This window comes from Plasmodium sp. gorilla clade G2 (genome assembly GCF_900097015.1).
Source record: "Plasmodium sp. gorilla clade G2 genome assembly, chromosome: 14".
NCBI classification, from domain to species: Eukaryota; Apicomplexa; class Aconoidasida; order Haemosporida; family Plasmodiidae; genus Plasmodium; species Plasmodium adleri (nom. inval.).
The window spans coordinates 285,001-310,000 of NC_041706.1; the positions used below are offsets into that span (position 1 = coordinate 285,001).

The 25,000-nt window shown below is 19.2% G+C and overlaps 3 protein-coding genes across 3 annotated transcripts in view; 2 read left to right on the forward strand and 1 right to left on the reverse strand.

Moving 5' to 3' along the window:
- Nucleotides 1–118, forward strand: part of PADL01_1408100 (conserved Plasmodium protein, unknown function) — a gene marked incomplete at both ends in the record, with an annotated part of 573 nt that extends 455 nt beyond the window's left edge. The window contains one exon of the mRNA XM_028684354.1: nt 1–118. This exon is cut by the window's left edge and continues 455 nt beyond it. Coding sequence (XP_028540440.1) covers nt 1–118 — 118 coding nt within the window.
- Nucleotides 119–2,460: 2,342 nt separating this feature from the next.
- PADL01_1408200 (40S ribosomal protein S8e,putative) lies at nt 2,461–3,281 on the forward strand (the record flags this gene model as incomplete). The annotated part of the gene is made up of 2 exons (XM_028684355.1): nt 2,461–2,795; nt 2,960–3,281. The coding sequence occupies 2 exons, from the start codon at nt 2,461–2,463 to the stop codon at nt 3,279–3,281; spliced, it is 657 nt and encodes a 218-aa protein (XP_028540441.1).
- A 639-nt stretch (nt 3,282–3,920) lies between these two features.
- Nucleotides 3,921–25,000, reverse strand: part of PADL01_1408300 (conserved Plasmodium protein, unknown function) — a gene marked incomplete at both ends in the record, with an annotated part of 21,530 nt that continues 450 nt past the window's right edge. Inside the window, 3 exon segments of the mRNA XM_028684356.1 lie at nt 3,921–4,117; nt 4,244–8,400; nt 8,415–25,000. The exon segment at nt 8,415–25,000 is cut by the window's right edge and continues 450 nt beyond it. Of these exon segments, the coding sequence (XP_028540442.1) occupies nt 3,921–4,117; nt 4,244–8,400; nt 8,415–25,000 (20,940 nt within the window).

Below are 25,000 nucleotides of genomic sequence, written 5' to 3' on the forward strand. Positions count from 1 at the left end.
TGGAAATATGACTGTTATTAAAGATATTTCTAAATTAAGAAAATGTGATAAAAAAACCAAAAATAAAATATATAAATTGTCTTCAGAAGTTATAAATAAAATTATGAAGAAAAAGTAAACACAAATACATATCTCATTAGTTATAATAAAAAAGAATTTTTTTTAAGTAGCATGACTCATAATTAAAAATAATAATATATATATATATATAATACATATTTATGTATTATATATGAATATTTTTATATATACTTATGATTTTATTTTTTTCTCATATTTGTTTGTATAGCAAATTTAAAGATACCCTTTAAGTAAAAAAATATTAATACATATATAATATATTCCTTTTTATAATATTATATATATATATATATGTGTATATTTATTTGTAGAAGCTTTTCTTTTTTATATAATTAAAAAGTGATGGTATACATTCACATATATATATAATTTTATTTTATTTTTTTGTTTTTTCTTTTTTAAAATTTATAAACATTCCTTCTTTAAAAAATTAAAAGACTTTAATAATTTTTTTTTTTTTTTTATTTTGGTTTGTTTATTTAATCTGCTTATATATCCTTTAACAAGATTAAAGAACAAAATAAACACATAAACACTACTTCAATAGGAATAATATAAATTTTATATTATTTATATGTGTTTATTTTTATATGTGGTAAAAAAAAAAAATATATATTTATGTATACTCATGTAATGATAATATTTTTATGATGACTGTATCATACTTTATATTTCTTACATATAATAATAACATATGAGAATAAAATAATGATTACATTTTTTCCTTATCCCTTTTTTTTGTTTTTTTTTTTTTTTTGTTCACATAAGAATATTAGTATTTCCAAGTATTTATTATACTTAAAATATATATACATATAAAGATATATAAAAAATGGAGATTAAATAAAAGTTTAAAAATGTAAATTATATTTTATATATAATAAAATATCACGCAATATTTTAACAAACATATAATAGAATATTGCCTAAAAAAATATGAAAAAAAAAAAAAAAAAAAAAAAAAATGATAAAATAAAATTAAAATAAATTAAATGTATTTATTTATAATAATATATAATTAAAAAGAGGTTGCATTTTTTTTTTTTTTTTCCATTAATATTATATATATTAATATGTATTATTTTCATTTAATATATATATATATATATAATAGTATATTATATTATATATGGCTTACAGTATTTATTTTATAACCCCCCCAAGTTACCACTAACGGTATGTTATATAAATATATATATATATATATATTATATATATATATATTATATATATATATATTATATATATATATATATAATATTAGAAAATATTTATTATATATATATATTATAATATTTAATAATTCAAGCCCATTGTTCTTAATATGTGACTCAATAATTTTCTATACACTTCAAAAGTATGAATAAAAATTGATATATTTAATATATGAATACTTTTTCCCATTTTTTACCTATATAAAATTTATATATATATATATATATATATATAATACATTTTTTTTGTTTTTTTTTTCAATAATTCAATAAATATTATATATATATATAATATTAATAATACTATAATAATCTTATGATGATAACATATATATTATCACTTATTTTTTCTTTCGGATTTATATAAGTATTTACATACATATAATATATATATATATTTCATATATATAAAAAGTCATTAATAAAAAAGAAAAAAATTAAAAGAGAAATTTTGTTGTAACATTTTTATTTATAGTACTAAATTTTATAAGTCATGAAATAATAATATATATTATTAAAAATATATGTATAAAAATTATTATATATATATATATATAATATTTTTTTTTTTTTTTTTTAAGGGATTTATTATTATTATTATTATTTTTATAAGAATTAATTTTTTTATAAAAATATTTATATATTATATATATATATAAAAAAAAAGAAATAAAAGATTGTATTATATAAATATTATATATTATTATAAATTATAAAATTACACTTTCTTTTTAAAACATTAAAATAAGGTAAATTAAAAAAAAAAAAAATATTTATATATATAAATAAAAATAATGTTATGTAATGAAATAATTTATGAATGGGGGAAAATAGAAATGTCAGTTATTATTTCATCTGATCTTATTTGAAAAATATAAATATTATATATATAAGTGTTTTTATTATATATATATTAAGAGAAAAAAAAATAAATAAGATAATATAAATATATATATACATATATAATATATTCAATTAATTAATATATATATATATATATATATATATTTTATGTATTATATAAAGTATACAATATATTTTGTGAAATCCCATCATCATAATATATATATATATATATATATATATATATATATATTATATATTGATTTTCTCATATATTCTTCATTTTATATTATATTATATTATTCATTTTATTTATATCCAGATGGGTATCAGTCGTGATGGAAGACACAAGCTTCGCTTGACAGGTGGAAAAAAAAAGATCCACAAGAAAAAAAGAAAATATGAATTAGGAAGGCCTCCTTCAAATACCAAATTAGGTAGCAGACAAGTACATGTAGTTAGAGGAAGAGGAAGAAATTACAAATATCGTGCTATTAAATTAGATTCTGGAAGTTTTTCATGGCCTACCTTTGGTATATCTAAGAATACAAGAATTATTGATGTTGTTTATAATGCATCTAACAACGAACTTGTAAGAACAAAAACACTCGTCAAAAATTGTATAGTCGTGATAGATTCCCACCCATTCACAACATGGTAATAATATAAATAAAAAAAAAAAAAATATATATATATAAATATATGTATATATATATATATATATATATATATATATTTATTTAATCATTCTTTTCATTTTTATCTTTTATTTCTCATTTATTCTTAAAACACTCCAATTTTTTGCACATTATATTTTGTAGGTATGAGAACACCTTCGGCACAACCCTTGGAAAAAAAAAGAAAGAAAAGAAAGAAGAAGATAATAAGGAAGAAAATAAACAAGAAGTAGAAAATAACGAAGAAGCTGCAAAGGAAGAAACAACAAAAACATATGGTGTTATTAAAAAAATAGGTAAATCCAAAACTATTGATCCTTTATTACTTGAACAGTTTAAACAAGGAAGAGTCTTAGCATGTATTAGTAGCAGACCAGGTCAATGTGGAAAAGCAGATGGTTATATTATTGAAGGAGATGAATTATTATTTTATAAACGTAAAATGGATAAGAAAAAGAGAAGTTAAACAGTTTGTACGTTTATTTATTTTATGCATATATATATATATAACTCTTCTACTTTAAAAAAAGAAAAAAATAAACCTCCACAAATATAAAAATAAATAACATATATATATATATATATATTTATTTATTTATATTTTTTATTATTATTATTTTTTTTTTTTTTTTTTTTTTTTTTTTATTAATTAATAATATGATATAATATCTTGTATGTTATTTACATACAAAAACACATATATATATCAATTAAACTTTCCTTTTGTATATAAGAATATACAATATTTTTAATATCAAAAAATATATATATTAAAATAATTAAGCAATACTATACATGTCTTATAACATATTAGTATATAAAATATATAATGAATAGGACATAAGATATTATCGAAAGAGAAGAATATTTTTTTTTATAAGAAAAGAGTGTTTAAAAGGTTATTACAAAATGAATAAAATATATATTAATATATATTAATATATATGACTATATATTTGTTAAAAAAATAAAAAATATAAAATAGTAGGGTTCACATAAAACAATAACACATAATCATACAATCATATATACATATATATATATATATATATATATATATATATATATATATATATATATATATTTATATATGTGTGTGTTTTATTTAATAAGGTTGTGCAATAATTTCCAACTCTGAGGAAGATTCATCATCTTCATCTTGTAGTTCAATTTCTTTATTTTCATCACCCCATAAATTAAATATATCTTCGTTGACAGATTTTATTTTTTTCATCTTTGAAATAATACTTAAGGAAAAATTCTTAAATGTAAATTCTTCATAATTTTTGAACTCCAAGCCATCTAAAAAAAAAAAAAATAAAATAAATAAATAAATGAATAAATAAATAAATAAACACATACATACATATATATATATACATACATTTGTTGAGAATTATTATTTTTTTTTAATAATTCACAATTTACTATTCAACTTACTAAAAAAGTGTATGTTTAAGGTACTGAAGACACCAGAATTGTCAATAGCAAAACTATTATCTGCAAAAAATGTGGAGTATTTCTTTGATTGAACATTTTTTACAAGTACCTTTGGAATAGCTCTAATTTTATTTAACGGTGGGATTTGTGGTCCTACTGTAGCTACATGTCCAACAAAAATACAATTTGAAAAATAAGCAGAAGATGATAGGATAGGTTTCCATATATGTAAACAATCATTTACATTTTTTAAAGAATAATCTTCATGCCATAATAAAAGATATTTTTTTGGATGTGGAAATAATAAATTTAACATATCATTTCCTGATGTACTTGTATACATACTATTAATAGTGATATCAGTCATTTCAATAATTGGAAAGGAATTAATATTATTATAAATATTATTATTTATATTCATATTGCTATTATTATTACTATTATTATTATTCATATCATACATATTATTTGATGCATAATGACCGCATACAATTTTATGCTTATTCTTACTCATAATTCCTCTATCCTTTGGATCTACATTTTCTGCTTCATATATATAAAACATATTCTCATTATAAGACATATTACTCATATTGTTTTGTTCATTTGTGTTAGTTAATAGGTCTATTTCATTTTTATTATTATGTGTTTTATTTTGAAATGTATAAAACATATCACTTATAATATCATTTGTAGATGATTTCTTTATATAATCATATTGACTATTAATAATATTATTCTTATTCATCACATTCATATTATTATCCTTATTGAGTTGTTCATTTTTAGTAACATTATATGATAAAGAATTTATATTATTCATATTATATATACTATTTTTATTATTCATATCTGTCATATCGTTATGTATTCTCTGGTGAGCTATTTTGCCTGACCATACTAATTTCATATGTGTATGTTCTGTTAATGTAAATCTAAAATTCTTTAAATATTTTTCTATATCTCTTATAAGATAATTATGATGATGATCCATATAATTATTATTATTATTATTATTATTATATCGTTTATTTTGAATACCTAAATTTTTTTGTTTATTTGATATATTATTATTTAAATAATCTGTATCATCTTGTAACATACTTGGATGTTTCTTCCCTTTTAAAAGTTTATTCTTTTTATTTCTTTTATTTTCTATTGGATTAAGAAATAAACATAATTCATGCAGAGTTATATTTTTTCCTAATACATCAAATAATATATGAATAGAATTTTTATCCTTTATATTTAAATAATCCAACACTATTCTTATATCTTCTATAGTACATATATAATTTAAATCCTTTTCAAATATTTTTTGTAATGTTAAATTCTTTTCTTTTAAACTTTGTCTTACCCTCTCTTGAATAACTTTAAATGCATATATATCACCGTTACCTTCAAATAATTTTTTCTCTAAAACTTCTAGATGTAATTTATTTGGAAGATAAAAATTCTTTTCCATATTTTTAAGACCACCATTTTGATTTTCTTTCATAAGTCTTCTTATTAAATATAATTCATTGAAATAATTAAAACGATGTTTAGGTGGATTGAAATTTAAATATTGTAATAATAAATTCACATGTGCATCAATAAATTTACGATCAGAATTAAAAAATTTACAAACACTATAAACAATTTGTATTTGTCTAGATAAATATTTTCTTAAATTATTCTTATCACTAATTTCTATAGGAGTAAACCAAAAATTATAATTATAAATATTTATATTAATATTATTACTACCAACTAATATATTATCACCACAACCTTTAATATTTAGAATATCCATAATATTCTTATTATAAGTATTTTTTCTCTCTTTTATATTATTTTCTTTCTTATCTATATTATTATTATTATTATCTTCAACCTTATTTTTATTATTTATTCTATCCATATTTCCTGAAAAAAAATTATCAATACTATCATTTTCATTTGTTTTATCAATACCTAAATTTATACTAGAAATATTTTCATGTAAGCCCCATGGATCATTCAAAAAATTATCATCACTCATATTATCATTTATAATATGTCCATCCATATCGTTACAAATGTTTTTACTCCTCAAAACATCATCATCATTATTTTTGGTGTTATTATTTTTTTTGTTTTTTTCATCTATTATATCAAATATGTTCATATTTTCTTTCTCCATATTATTCTCAACAGTAAGCATTTTCTTTTTAATATGATCATTATTCTTTTGACTCACATTAATATCTTCATTTCCATCATTATATATATATTTTGTTTCTTCTTTATTATGAGCATGACCTGTAATATTCTTAAAATAAGCTTCATATATCTTTTGAATGTTCGATTTTTTATGTATATGATATCTCAATGTCTCTGCTTCTTGTAAGCTTACTATAATATATTTTTTATTACTATTACTAAAATATAATTCTAATTCATTCAAAATGTGAGTAAAATTTATAAATGGATTATTATTAACATTTTTATTCTTATCTAAATAATTTCTTATAATATTAGATAAATCATAAGAATATTTAAAGGGATTAATATCTAATATATTTAACATTTCTTCAATATTATCACTTTCATGTAATATATTCCAAATATTTTTCAGTATATCTCTTTCTGCATATACATCATAATTATTATTCATATAATTATTACTACTATTATTATTGCTTATATTACTAACACTATTTATATTTTTAGCACTATTCATATTATTAATATTTATCTTACTTTCAATATTATTATCATCCCCATTGCTGTTATATACACACTCTATTACTACCAACACATTCTTCAATTTTTTTACCCTTTTAGTATTTATAATTTCATTATTTATAAAATTTTTAGATACATAAACATAAGAAGGAAAGTTCAAATATATATCATTCACACACATTTTATTCAAAGGAATAAATAATGGACCATCATCTCTTAATTTTTTAAACGTTTCATTTATTTTATTATTCATAAAATTTTTTGTGCTTTTATTATTAATATGATCTTTATCTGTCATACCATATAAATCAATATTAATATCATCAACAGTCCAATGATATAATTTATATTCATCTTTTTTATATTTTATATTTTTTTTTTTTGGATCATCTACAATTTTTTCTTCTTCTTTTTCTTTTTCTTTCTCTTTTTCTTTTTCTTTCTCTTTTTCTTTCTCCTTTTCTTTCTCTTTTTCCTTTTCTTTTTCTTGTTCATTTTCCATACTAAATAAATGATTATCTGTATTACTATTATTATCATCATCATCATTATTATTATAATTATTATAAATACCACAATTATTCTCAGATATTTTGATCAATGTTTTTTTCTTGTTTAATATCATGTTGTCTTTTTTAATTTTTTTGAGTTTATTAAACAAATCTAATATTACTTGTGATACATTGATTTTTAAAAAATCTTTCTTAGGAAAGAATGCATCAAAATACATATAAATAGTTTTATTAGAAAAGTCATAATGTAAACAGAAATATTTATATATAATATGTTGTATATATAATTCATCTTGTGGTGTAAATATTTTATGAAATTTTTCTATCAGTTGGACTATGCATAAGAGTGAATTATTTTTAGATGGTACTTGTGTTTGAATATCGAAATCTATACTAGTATTGAATATATCTAGATATTCTTTATAACTTATAACACCTATATTTATATAATTATCAATTAATGTTTTTATACTTTTCTTTTTTATTAAATTTACAATTCCATGTACACATAATAATTCACATTGTTTTATATTATTATTAATATTATTTAAAATTAAAAAATGTGTTAATTCTTTTAATACATTTTCTTTGGTCTCATTATCTAAAAAGATACTATTATAACAATCAATCATATAAAGCATATTTTCTTCATCAATATAATCATTATTTAAAATATATTCATAGTTATTATTATTTGTATTTTCATATGTATTAAATAATTCAAAATGATTTTTATCATTATCGATATTATCAATATTATTATCATAACTACTATTACTACTATTATAAGTATCATTGCTATCACTACTATCTGTACTGCTAAAGAGAATAGGATCTGAATCAGAACCTGATTTACTATCATCACTATAATTTTTATTACACATTTTTATTATGACCTTTTTAGACTTTTGGAATTTTTTCATAACATTCATCTTCTTCCTCTTGATGATGTTATCACTCTTATTAATATTATTATATTATGATTTTTTTTTCTTTTTTCATTTGTATTGTTGCTGTTCATATAATATGAATATATTAACTCATTAAACAAATTCGTATTTATATTCATCAATTTTACAAGACATAGTGGTATTAAGAAAAATATTTTTTGATTCATTCCTATAGATCTCAATCTAAAAACGCCTTGACTAAATGATGATATATCGTTTCCTATATTTACAGTTACTAAACTATTTGCATTTATATATTGTTTTATATCCTGACCAAAAGTATTTATATGATCAAAATATATAAAACGTCTTTTTATTGAAACATAACAATCTTGAAGAGGAATTATTTCAACACTGAAGTTGAGATTGTCTTCTATCTTTGAGTTCCAGTTTTTTGATCTTCTAGATCTTCTTGATTTTACTTTCTTTTTATATAAATATTTCTCCTTAATATTATTAGACCTAGTTTCATTACCTTCACTTTTGACATCATATCCCTTCTTCAACAATTCAGGATTTACTAACATCTCCTCATTATCACCTTTTATTTTTTTTTTTTTTTCTGTTCTTTTTGGTTTTTTTAGATGTCTCCTTTTTTCTAAAGGCAACATACACATGTGCTTACCATTATCTATATATATACAACAATCGATATAATCAAGAAACTGTAATATATAATAAGCAACTTTCTTTGGAGATATATTATTAATTAAATAACCTGTGTCTATTAAACTATTAAATTTGATTTTGGAATATCGTAAACTTTTTAATATTTGAATAGGTGAAAATTTGGAAGGCAAAAATATAAAATTAACAATATTAGTATCATTAATAATATTCAATATAGAACCTATAGTTCTCTTTTCATATTTACATTTACGTATTTCTTCTGGTAATATATCATTACTAGTACCACTATATCCTAATACATATTTAAATAAAACATTATTTGTAAAATCTTGTGAATTGGATGATAATTGTTTTTCGGTATGTTTAATATATTTTTCTAATATAATTCCTAATAAGAAATAACTTATTAATAATGGATTCATTCTTATTAAATTGTATAGATTATATAATGTTTCACTATCATTTAAATTTATTTTATCAATATTATCTACATAATTTCCTAATTTGTTTTTTTTCTTTTCTTTTCTTCTTTTTATATTATTATCATAATCAAAAAAATTACTATTATTAATATATTTCTTAGTCTTCAAAATTTTAGCACCACTACTTTCGATAATTTCTTTATATAAAGTATACATGTTTTTTATTTCAACATATGTTTGTTGGGGTTTATTATTTTGATCAATATTGCAATGATATTCATTCCTTTTTTTTTTTCGTCTATTTTTATTTTTTTTCTCATCATTTTTAAATGTACCCCCATAATAATTTAAATTATTCTTATTATTATTATAATTATTATAATTATTATTTTTTTCATTTGATAATGTATCATTGTTTACTTCATTTTTCATGTCCCTATTTATCTTTAATTCCTTTCCAATGTGTATATTTTTTTTTACACAATTTGGTGGAATAATTCTCTCATCAGAATTTTCTAAATTTTTTGGACCCTCACCTTTTATATTATCAACTGAACTATAAAATGAAGAGGATGATAATGTACCACTTTGTATATTAGAAGAATAATTTTCTTTTCCATCCATATATTGTTCATTCATATATTCTTTATTTTTCGAATCATTAACGTGATTTATACCCTTTGACATATAATATTCTGAGACCTTATCCTTTTTATGAGAAATATATTTTTTCGTAGATATATCCTCTTCTGATAGATCACTACTCGAATGAGAAGATTGACATGAATGATTATGAGTTATATGATTATCTATAGTTGTATCTGATGTATGATCTGATGTATGATCTGATGTGTGATCTGATGTATGATCTGATGTATGATCTGATGTATGATCTGATGTGTTATCTGATGTATGATCTGATGTGTGATCTGATGTATGATCTGATGATGTATCATTTTTTATATGCTCATTATCCTTTTCCAATGAATAATTATACAAAATATTTTTAAGAGACAACATAAAATCCACATATCTCATTCCTTGATATCTATATGATAATATAGTTAATGCTACTACAACATCTACATTTGTATATTCAGACATACTAGAAGGTGTATCCTTTCCTATATAAGGTACTGCTAAGAAATATCTACTCTTACTCATAATTACTTTACACTTATTTATTTGTTCAACTGATAAAATACCATAATGAACAGTATTTATTTTTGTAAATACAAATGGCAATATTCCATTTATATATAGACGACATAAATTTAACATTTTACAAAATACAAATTCCAGTTGATTTATTTTTTCAAATATTTTTAAATGATAATCATTAGAAAAACAAATGTCAGATTCATTTATATTATTCATATGTATATTATTTATATTCATATTATAATTTTTATTATGTATCTTTTTTATATTTAATAATCTTCTCATTGTTGAATAATTCATATTACTATTATTATTTCTTCCTTTATTACTTACTATATCATTATAACCAATACAAAGAGGTATACATAAATAAGATTCAACCACTTTTTGTGATAAACCATTAAATTTATATGATAATAAAAAATAATATGCATATCTAGCTATAATCCATACTATATTATCATACCATTTATAATTTATTATATGAAAATGAGGTAAAAATGATATATCATGATTCTTTACACCTATCTCCACTTCTTTATTAAACAGTATTAATAAATCATTAATATAATCAGCATTTGTATTAAAAGGTATATTCATAGGTACTGTTAATTTTTTACATACAGGATAGAAAAAAAAATCAATTAAAATCCAACATAATTTATATCTAAATAAACTTAAATCTATATGAGTAAAACTAATATCCTTTTCATTATTATTTAAAGCTTTGATAATATCACCACTTGTTGTTAAAGTAGTACTATTCCTTTCACTCAAATCAATTGAATTACCATGTCTTCCTAACATATCTTCCTTTTTATGATACATACTACTATTTTCATTTTTTAACATATGATCGTTATTATAATTAATTAATAATTTATTTTGATCCCTCTCTCTTTCTTCATTTTCTTTTAATTGTTTTATATTATATATTAAATTATCATTTGCCTTCATATTATTACTTATGGAAATTTTTACCTTCTTTATATCTACATTTTCATCATCCTTATTATTATATAAAAATTTTAAATATGGATTATTCATAAATATATCTGTAAAGTTTCTTACCACAGAAACTAAATCAATATCTCTATTAATACCATAAGGCCAGTGTAATTCGCTTTTCAATGGATGTAATACATTATCCACTTCATCAATTAATAAGATACTCTTATTTAATATATCAAAAATACGAATACATAAATCTAACTGTTTCTTTAACATATTATAATCTGAAGAAACACAACTAATGGAACCATTCTTTGAAAACTGTGAAGACATATTATTATTATTATTATTATTATGTATATTATGTATATTACTCTTTCCTAATGACACCGCATTTGAAACACCAGGATTTATAACTTTCGGTTCTTCATTTTGAAAACCTAAAAATTTTGTTAATGCATCTGTAATATGTGTTTTTGCCTTTTGCTTTAGCATGTCAAATGTTTTAATACTATTCAATTCTTGAATTGTTGAAATTAATTTTAAAAATAATGATTTTACACATGTAGGACTAGTTACTAATATATATTTATTTTCTAATGCACTACATAAGCTAATATACAAATCTGTGGTTATATTATTATAACGACTAAAATTAAAATAAAAAATATTTTTCTTGATAATAGAAGAAAATCTAGAACGGAAACTATTCATTGTAAAATGTATTAATGGATGAGGACACATATTAAATATTAAGAAATAATTTGAAAATATTAAAAAATATAATGGTGATAATACAGTTGTTTTTCCTCCTCCCATAATTATTTGATAACAATATTGTTTTTTCTTTTTTATAAAATCACGTTTTAATTTTTTTATCATTTTCACTTGTTTTTTTCTAATAATTAAATTGTTCGTATATTCAAAAATAAGTAGTCTAGGATCATAAGTATAATAGTAAGTATTATTACAATCTTTCTCTGAATATTTTATAAATTCTGATGAAATTTTATTCGACACGTTATTTCTATCACTCTGATTAATACTACAATTAAAAGTATTACTATTATTATTATTACTATTATTATTATAATTATTACTATTATTATTATTGTTGTTGCTGTGATTGGGATTCATTATATTATCTTTATCTTCAAAATCATTATTATCACTAGAAAAATAACAGGAAGATACATCTGATGAATCCGAATTATATTCTAAATTTTTATAAAGAACCTTTTTATTATTAGATATATTTCTTAAAGAAAAGTAATGTCTTTCTGTAGTAGTAAGTTGAGTTAATTGTTTAGTTCCTAACTTTATGGTATTGATAGCTTTATTGATAATTTTTTTTTGAACATTTAATATTTTATTAAGAACATTAATATGTTCACTATTAATATGAATATTACTATTATTACTATTATTATTATTATTATTATTATTATTATTATTGTTCATGGTGTCACTATTAGTTGATGCTAATGATGTTCTTGATTTGTAAGCCTTTTCTCTTTGCTTTAATATTTTCAACTTTAAATTGTATACCTTAAATATATTCAATATATTTATTACATTATTAATACATTCATGTAAAAACATTTTTCTATTCATAATTAGCATATACAATAAAATAATATTTATATATTTTTCTGAATGACTTTTATTTAAATTAGGGTTAATAAGCATTAAATATTCATATGCATATTTAGACATAAAACAACTTATTAATATCTTTAAATTAATTTCTTTTTCTGCTTTTCCTAATATACCAAATTTATATAAATATTTATTAGCCAATAAATTTATATCTTCTTCACTTGATAAATTGTTATTCATATCATACGAATAAAAATTATTATTACTACTACTATTAATATTATTATTATTAATATTATTATTACTACTACTATTAATATTATTATTATTAATATTATTATTATTTGTGTCGTTTTCCTTTCTAATCATTTCCTTATTTATATTCATCGAATCATCAATATATTCATTTATACATTCTAACAATTTATTATCTCCCATAAATATTTCTAATAATATATCCTTAATACTTACAAACATATTAACATATTCCTTCAGCTTCTTTATATTGTTAAATGTCAATTTTATTTCTTCAACACTGAAACCAATAAATTCATAATCTATTTTTTTCTTTTCATAATCCAGATATTTATTATAATCATTTTTCATGTTCCTTATAAAATTTTTTGAATAACTATTCTGACAAGAAAAGTTAGAACTCTCAAAATCAAAATTTAATATTTTATTTCTTTTCTTATCCTCATAATCTAATCTGTCATCTATAGTTGACATCCGTTTTAAGTTATTTAAATGCGTCGTAGGTATAGACATTTCTTCTTTCTTTTTATTACCATCCTCATCAAAGATAATACATGAATCATCTTTCTTATTATGATTTTCAATATTTATCTGTTTATTTTGGAGGTATATATTTTTTTCTTTATCCATTTTACATATATCATTTTTATCATAATCTATATTTTTATCTATACCTACATGCACAGAATCTATTTTATTTGTACCTTTTATTTTTCTTAAATATTTATATAATTTTTTGAATGGACTAAAACATAATTCATTTAATAATTCAGAATCTACATAGAACCCATTTTTAATTTCGAAAGGTTTAATAATTCGTTTTTCACATAAATAATCATCGACATTTATATTTATTATTAATCTATATTTCATTGGATCACGCACTGATATATTAATATTATTATTTATTTTTAATGGTATAATATTTTTGTCTATTTTTTTTTTTTTATCACTTTGATATTGTTGGACAAATTTAAATATATCATTAAAAAAATTAAATAAAGAATCATTGGTTTTAAAAAAATTCAAATAATTCTTTTTTAATTTTTGATCATCAATCTTTGGTAACATATTTATAATTTCTTGATGATTTATTATAAAAATAAATATATAAATAATTTTACTATATTGACTTATATTATAATTATAAAAATATAAAAAGCGAGATAATAAATTAGCATATAAAAATGTATTTTCACCTTTAACAATTTTTATATTCAAATTATTAATAAAATAATTATATATAACAAAAAAGTTATGTATACCTATAGTATTAATTAAATTATTTAAATAATTTAATGCTTCTACATTATTTTTATCTTCTAATTTTTTATAACTTATATTATTAATAATATTTCCTATATTATCATATAAATTTATATTCATAAAAATATTTTCATCAATATTATTAATATATTTTACACTCTCTATTTTTGGAACATTAATAGATACAACTAAATTATTTAAATCTGCATGTTTCTCTTCAATTCTGTTAGTTATTAAAATATCTTTCATATGTAACAAATTATCTTTTATACTATCTAAATTTAATAGTTTGTATTTATTTTCTTCTTTCTTTCTTTTTATTTCATTAATTTCTTTTTCTTCATTTAAAAAATTTAAATCATTATTTTCTTTTTTGTTTATAAAACAAGAATTTCTATTATTATCATAATATATAGAATTGGACATATAGTCATTATTTATATATTTAACATTATGATTATTCATTTGACTATCATTTATATCCATGTTGTGTATAATGCTCTTTTTATTTAATTCATTCGTATTACTATTATTATTATTATTATTATGCATATTTTCAAATATATTCTTCTTTTTATTATTACATATTTCATAACTTCTCATTTTCTTTTGATTCTCTATTTGTTTCTTTTTTAAGATGTTGTAAAAAAATAAGGGGTTTCCATTTTTTGATGATAATTTAGATTCTACTATACTATTCAATATTATATATCTATTATATATTAATTTATGTTTATGAATATTAATATTACAATTCTGATATAGAAATATTTCTTCATCTATAGTTAATTTACATTTTGCTTTTATATATAATAAATTATTAATATAAAAAACGATATCTTTAAATATATCCCAATAAACAATAATAGCATCCATATTATTATCATCATTATAATAAACATTTTGATTATCCATAAAATTTTTACTATTACCACTAGTATTATTATTACCATTATTCTTTTTCTTTTTATTATTATTATTAATATGTTCTTTATTTTTATTCTTACACTTCTCATCACCTGATCGTCCAACTAATTTGGATTTTAATTTTTTTCTTTTCTTTTTATTAGACATTTTGAAACTATCAATATTATTATTATTATTATTAATATTAATATTATTATTATTGTTGTTATTATTACTATTGTTGTTGTTTTTATCATTATGATCATCATCTTCCTCATAATCATCATCATTAATTTTCTCTTCAGCATTTAATTCTTTTCTTTTAATATCTTTTTCAGATGATACATTATTATCATCAGAAGATGAAGACATATCACTTAAAGTATTATATATACTACTATTATTACTATCGTTAGATGTTTGTAAATGATTTCTTGTATCATCATTATCATAATAATTCTTATCATTCCTATATTTATTCTTCATTCTATTCTTATTATTATATGTATGTTTATTTGCACCTTTAGTATGAGATCTACCTGTATTTCTATCTAAATAATGATACTTATCCTTATAAACTCTCTTATTTATATAATAATCATTAGTATTATATAATTCATTGTTACTACTATCATCCTGATCATCATTCTTTTCTATATTCCATAGTGATTTTACATAATTAAATATATTATAATAATTATTTACATCCCATGAATTTTTTTTCTTACTATTATATCGATATCTTTTTTTCTGTAATATAATTTTTATCTGTTTAGATAATGTCAGAAAAATTTTCAAACGACATGCACAAGAATCCACATCTGAATATATAGAATAATCACAATAATTTAAAATATTTAATAAATAATTTATTTCATTTATATCTTCTTTACATATACTCAAATTATTACAATATTCTATAACCTCTTCATGTTCTTTATTTAAATATTTATATACAATGAAAAAAAAACAACTATATAAATTTCTAAAATTTAAAAATAATTTAGAACTATGTATAGATAATACAATATATTGTAAGGAACAGCCATTTTTCGAATTATCATTATTATAATCTTCATTTAATAAATCGAAATATTTATTTCCATTTGTATTTATATTAAAATTGTGATAATAAATACTAACATACATATAATTCTTTAATAATACATTTATATGTTTTTCTAACAATGTACATAAATGAATATTTTTATTATTAAATTCTTTATATAATGTAGATATATTTAAGAAAAAAGGTTTATTTAATAATGATACTAAGAAAAAAAAATCATTTTTATGATTCTGTAATAATACAGTATTATTCATTTTTTTTATTACATTATATATATAATTATATTTTTGGATATTACCATTATATATAAACATATTTAATTCTTCAAAATAATATTTACATCCTTCCTTTTTATTTATATTACCACTATTACAATTCATATTATTATTCATACTATTATTATTTGTTGTATTCTTATTTCTTAATATACCAGATTTCTCATTACTATTATATACATAATCAACATTTTTTTTCTCATTATTATTTATTTTTATATCGATATTATTTCTTTTTAAAGTTAAATTTAAACGTGGAATTTCAATTATATCAACACTAATGTTCATATATTTTATTTCATCATCATTTATATATCTATTTTTATTTTTCTCATTATCATCTCTAAATGTATTATCATTAAATAGTATAGGTACATTCAAGGTATACATCAATATATATGTTATATGATCAAATCTATTTAATATATTATAAAAATCTTTATATACATTATTATTCTCAACGTTTAATATATTTATAAGTGTTAAAGCTTTATATTCTTCATTCACTTTTAAAGATGTAATTTTCTTTTCATTCATATTTCTTGAATTATTATATATATTCAATTTTTGTATGACACCATATGGGTAATAACTAGACATATTCATTTTTTTCTCATCTGAATTGTTTATAAGATTAAATATTTTATTCATCCTTTTTTCATTTTCTTTAACACAACCATTGTTATTATTATGAATAGGATTATCACTTTGATTATTATCAATGGTATCATATTGATTCTCTTGTCTATCATTAAACAACTTAATATATATGATAAAATTTTTGTTTTTTTTATTTTTCTTATTATGTTTTATTTCTCCAATTAAGCTATTATCATTATGATTATACCAAAAATTATAATTCTTTAATAAAATCGAAGGTATAAAAGTTGACAAATAACTTGGACTCATATAATTCTGTACTTGTAAATTGTTATATATATTTCTAGATATATTAACATTATATTTTTCATATCCTTCACTGTTATTATAATAACACAAACGTACATTATTATTTTCAAAATGATAAAACAAATTCTTACATCTATTAATACTGGTAGAAAAATATATTTTTTTTATATCACTACAATAATATAATTTCTTTATAAATCTATTCATATGAAAAAATATATTATATATAAATATACAATCTACATCCTTACGATAAATTATTTCTCTTAATCCATGTTCTTCTATATTTGTATTTATGATGTCCTTATATCTATTCTTCTTTTTTATATTATTACTTCTAGAAACCTTTTTTGTTTTCTTTTTCTTTTCTTTATTTAAATCTATTATATTAATATTCTTATTATTACTTTCTTTAAATATATCATCATTCATATTTAACAGAGAATCACATTTACTATCACTTATATTTTTTTTTTTTTTTTTTTTTATTAAATTATTATTTGTCACATTAACACAATCTTCATTAGTACTATAATTTATACTAACAGATTCGTTATTAGCATTATAGATCTGATCTACATTTTTTGTCTTCCTCTCAAGATTATAAGCATCACTATTAATATTATTATTATTATTATTATTATTATTATTATTACTGTTATTATCATTATTATTTATAGTGCTATCATCTGAACTAGACAAATTTGAAGAACTCTTATTATTCATCATCATCATAATTACACTACTAGTAAACGATTTTGAAGATATATCACTTTTATTTTCTTCTCCATCATTTATATTATTTTTTAACATTTTTTTGGATATAGAATTATATGAACTAGAGTTACTATATGATGATTCGCTAGTCGTATTTATCAAACTACTATCATATTGATTTTCTTCGTATTTAAAATTAAATAAACCTTCAATATTTTGTGTTTCATAATTTATATTAAATGATTTTAATTCATATAATTCTTTCTTTCTTTTTCTTCTTAACATCTTTCTTCTATATTCTTCATCTTTCATATCATTCTCAACCAATTTGATGTCCTCACCAGTATTTTTATTATTAGAACTTTTTATTTGAGTTTCATTATTAAGTCTTTCCATTTCATTCACGTTATATTTCCATATTAATTTTATGTATATATCATTATTTTCTTGTTCATATAATACACCACACTTAACTTCATTCAAAAGAAAATTGTTGAAGGTAATCATAAGGCTTTCATCACGCCCTACAATGTTATTGTGGTGATCACTATTATTTATATTATTCATACTATTCATACTATTCATACTATTCATGTTATTCATATTATTCATACTATTCATATTATTCATACTATTCATATTATTCATACTATTCATACTATTCATATTGTTCGTATTATTATTTTTTTTGTCAAAGTTTATATTATTCAAAAGACATGATGATTTTAAATAAAATATTTTAGATTTCTTAAAAGGATAAGACATCAAATTATGATGTGTTATCCTCCTAGAATTTCTCCATATTTCTAAATTATGTTTCTTTCCAATTATATTAAATGAACAGAAATTTTGATATGACTGTGTTATTAATACTTTCATATGTCGTTTCATTTTATAACCTCTTCTTCGTCTTTCTATACTCATAAAATTCTTACTTCCATTTAAAAATACATCCCTATAATTCTTAAATTTTGTTATATTATCATTCAATGTTATTATATTATTATCCTTATAAGAAAATGTAAATAACTGAAGATTGATTAATATATTCTTCTCTTTTATTATATTTTTTATATATGATATATATTTATTATTACTTAATATACTATCCTTTCTTGTAATTAAATTCTTTCTTCTCCTAATTTTATTATTATAAGATATATTATTATCTTCTTTATTATAATAACTATTTTTAAAAAAAGATGGTAAACTTAAATAATTATTCATAACATTAGAATTAATAGACTCTGTGTCATGTAATGGATTTATTTTCTTCATATCACTCTTATTATTAATTTTATCATCATAATCATCATCATAATTATCATATTTTAATTTCTTCTTTAATTTTATACCCTTACTATATTTATTATAATTTTGCTTTTTCTTTCTTTTTTCATCATTATTAATATCCTCATTATTATTATCCTCACAATAAGATAATGATATATTTTCATTATAGCTACTACTATCTTCATATGTAGACGAAAAATCGTCATCCATATCATAAGAAGAGCTACTAGATGAAGTAAAATAATAATTCCTATTAATCTCATCATAATTATTATTATTATTATTATTATTATTATTTACATATTCATTATCATAATAATTTTTTGACGTTCTTGTTGTATATCTCCCTATATTTTGCTCCTCTTCTAAATATTCATTTGTATTACTTAAATATTTTCTTTTATTCCTGTCTTGTTTTACATCTTCAATGGTATATATTCCTACATGCTTAAATTTATGAACAGGTAGCCATTTTCTTATAATATTATCATTTGAACGCAAATTAAGGAAAACATTAGAATTAGGTTTATTCATTCTATTATTATAATAAGCATTTTTTTTAATACTACCTGCAATGTTGTTGTTATTATTATGTGTATTGTCATGGACGCATGCACATATATGTATAGTATGCTCAAATATTATATTCCTTTCTAGTTCATTCTTTTCTAAATATTTTAATAACATATTTCTAAATTTATGTATACATATAAATAAATCACATTCACACAAAGAAAATGTTTTAATTAAAAGAGAAAATGTATCTCTCTCATTATTGTTATTTTCTTTTAAACCTACTTTATTACTCTTCTGTAATGAATATCTTGTTTCTCCTCCAATATTATTATTAGAACTACCATCGTTATTATTTACAAATAAAGAACCTAAACCATATATATTTTTTAAATCCGAATAATTTGTTTCTGCATTAAAATTATAATATGTTAATATAAAAAAGATAGACGATAAAATATGTTTCACATTATTCTTATTTAATTCTCTAAATTTTATATCTCGATATATTAATAAAATACAACCGTAAAATATACTACTAGTTGTTATATCATTCTTTTGAATATACATTTGTATATTTTTTAATAATAAATCTAATACATTATTCTGTAATTTTTTTTTTATCATTTTGTAATATTTTTCTAGATTTAATAAAACATCATCAGAGCAATATAAATCATTTTTTATCAACTTCCTTTTAAGTTTATTTAAAAACTTAAACATTCTCTTTCTTCTTTCTCTTTTTTCTATATATTTTTTATATTTATAATAATTACGCTCATTATTATTAAAATTGATTTCATTAGTATGATCCTTATGATTATTATCGCCACTTATATTATCATTTTTTATATTATCATTTTTTATATTATCATTATTTATATTATCACCATTATTATTATTTGATATGATTTTTTCTTCTTCCTTAGAATCCCTTTTCATATCCTTATGATGATGTGATTTTTTTTCCTTATATAATTTGCTCCTCTTTTTAAGCTTATTTTTATTTATTATATTTTCAATATTCATCAAATTTCTACGTATCTCCTTATTAGTCTCTAACACTAATTTTATATACGAATTAACATATGAACTTATAATAATTATAAATATTAATATAACCTTTTGATTTATACTGTTGTTATTATCAAATGTAAAAAATATTTCTAAATAAGAATAGACACTACATAATACATTTTTTGGACTATGTATTAATTCATTTATTAATAAACCATATTTTGTAGCAAATACATTTCTATCTTTAGATGGTATAAAATTATCTTCTTCTACATTTTTATATTTATTTTTAAAAATATAAGGCTCAAACAAAATACATAATATTAACTGTTGTATTTCAAATGATTCAAAACTCTTTATTCTATTTTTATCACAAAAAAATTCTAATATTAATGGTATACGTATATAGGGTACAGTCAAATATTGCAATAAGATTTCTACATCTCTTAAATCTAATGATGGATGAAAATATGGTAAATCATTAACATATAATACATCCAATTCATTTTCAATATATATATCTTCTATATACATATTTGGATTAGAATATGTTAATATACAATTATCCTTTTTATTTTCTTGTGTTTGAATAAACTGATATATATAAGAAAAGAAATTAAATTTCGTATCTTTTGGAGGACTCATATATCCACATATATCAATCTTTTTATTATATACACTTATTATTAATTTATTCTTATATTCAAATTTTAAATTTATATCATCATATTTATACACTTTTACAGGTGGTAACTTTTCTATATATGGACACATATAAGATTTAAATATAAATAACATATCTCTCAAATGATAAAATTCTGGTACTAAATTCTTAAATAAAATACATTCACCACAATAATATTCTATTATATCATTCTTCTTTCTATCAAAACCTAAATCTAAACTAATATTTTCTAATATTTCAATTTCACTTGTATTTATATCATTACTTTTTTCAAATAAAAATAATTGACTATTCTTATTTATTTTCTTCTCATTAATTTTGTAAAAATATTCTATAACATCAGATCGTATTATATTTAATTTAGGGTTTATAATTAAAAAGAAGTTACTAAAACATTCTAATACTGATATATCGATACAATAACCAGATAATCTAATATTGCCTTCACTTGCATGCGCTAATTCATCTAGAGAGGAATAGCTATTATTATCATTATAGTTACGACATTTCTTCAATTTTTTTATATTATCATATACAAAATATTCATCATTATAATAATTATTACTACTATTATTATTAATAATATCACTATTGGTACTATAACTACTCATCGATATATTATTATTCACATTATTATTTATCATGTTATGATTGTATCTATCTTTTAAACTATTGTATTTATTATTATATTTATCATTTAAAGTATCACCATAATTATTCTTATTTATAATTCTGTCTTTTCCACGATTTTTATATTTTTTATATTTTTTATATTTTTTATATTCTTTATATTGTTGCCTTTTCCTTCTTCTTTGATTCATATAATAACTGGAGTCGTTGGTAAAACCATTATAATGTATTGAAAAAACTGAACATACATCTACACATTTAACTCGTAACAAAAAATCATATAAAAACAATAACATAGAACTATTAATTATTTTATACATAATAATTTCTTTATTTTCATGTAATGAACATGATATGAAATATATATTGTTATACATACGATATATTTCATAAAAAATACTCAACTGTAAACCTCTTTTCAATTTAACACATTTTGACAAATAAATAAAATGTTTAGATGAAGGTATTACATTATTTAATACATGACTAATAAATGAGAATGCTAATATATAACAATGTTTTATATAACTTTTTTGATTTATTAATATATTTGTAATTAAATTTGTTTCATATAATATAACATATAAATCATTAAAACTTTCAATATTACGTCGAGATATATAAAATGATATAGGCATATTTATATCTTTTTTTATCTCAACCTTACGATAACTTTTATATAATTCTTCTTCAAATTTTATATACATAGGAAATTTTATTGAATTCATATAATTTCTATTCTTAATAATATCAACATTTAATGTTAAATCTGAATGGATTTTTAATTCTATCTTATTATACATATATTTAACAAATAATATTTTCTTCATTATTTCATTCAACACATTACTTCTAATCATCTTACTTTTATCGTACACATCAACCTTCATCTTACAAAAGTATAAATGAAATAATACACATAATTTTCTTACACTCATATCTAAAAACACAAAAAATATATCATCTATTCTATTAGGATCGTTCTTATTTTCACTCTTCTGAAGTTCACTATTATTATTATTGTTATATGTGGATGACACATTATTATGACTAAAATTATTATTATAATTATTAACCTGATTACCATAAAAATTATTATTATTATTATTATTATTATTATTATTATGATTAGCATCGTTGTTATTGTTAATACCATTATCATGCTGACTACTCCTTATGTTACCCATTTCATTTTTTCTCCTCTCTATATATTCGTATCGCATTAAATCATCACACAATTTTAATATAATACTATAATATATAAAAATTTTAAATACTTCAATATCTTCCTCCTCAATATTCATAACTTTTAACATATATATCATACTATAATATAAACTCATTGAAAATGATGTAAATTTGTCTTTATACAAATTTACATATATACCTCCATATTTCTCATAATTCTCACAAATTTTCTTTTTTCTCACATTTTTATTATCATTATACCTTGCCTGTTCAGAAAATTGGACAGGTGCATTTTGGCTAGTCATCATTACATTATTATTATTATAATTATTATTATTATTGTTATTATTTTGAAACATATTTATATCGAAATCATTAAAAGAATTGAAATCATTTGGAAATTTATCACTATTATTAAAATCAAAATTATTCCATACGTCAAAATCATTTAAATTATTTATATTATTAAAATTATCAAAATCATTAAAATTATTACCTGACTTGTTCATATAATTTGGACCATTACCATAATTGGATTGTACTTTATTAAAGTCATGATTTAAATTATTATTAAAATTTGAAAAATTCATATCAAATGATGTATTATTATTATTATTATTGTTGTTGTTATTATAACTATTTATATTATTATTTATAATATTATTATTTATATTATTATTTGTGTTCATATGATCATTCGACTGATCTTTAGAACCATTTTCACCAGAAACCACATTTATTGTATTATTATCACATATATTCCAATTATTTGTAAGAAAAGAATTATTTAAATAAGGCAATAATATTTGATATAATATGTCTACATTATCAGCATTAGGAAATATATATAAACGATATAGACATAACCAAAACAATGAATTTGTTAAATAATTTTTTTGAATATTTTTTATACACAATACTACATCTCTTAATAAAATACCTAGATTATCTATATCATCTATTTTAAATGAATGATATTGTGTTCCATATATAGAATTGTTTAAAACTGCAAAACTATATAAATTATTTTTTCTGTGTATAATATATAAAATTTTAACTAACATTTTTTCTTTCTGTAAATAAAAACC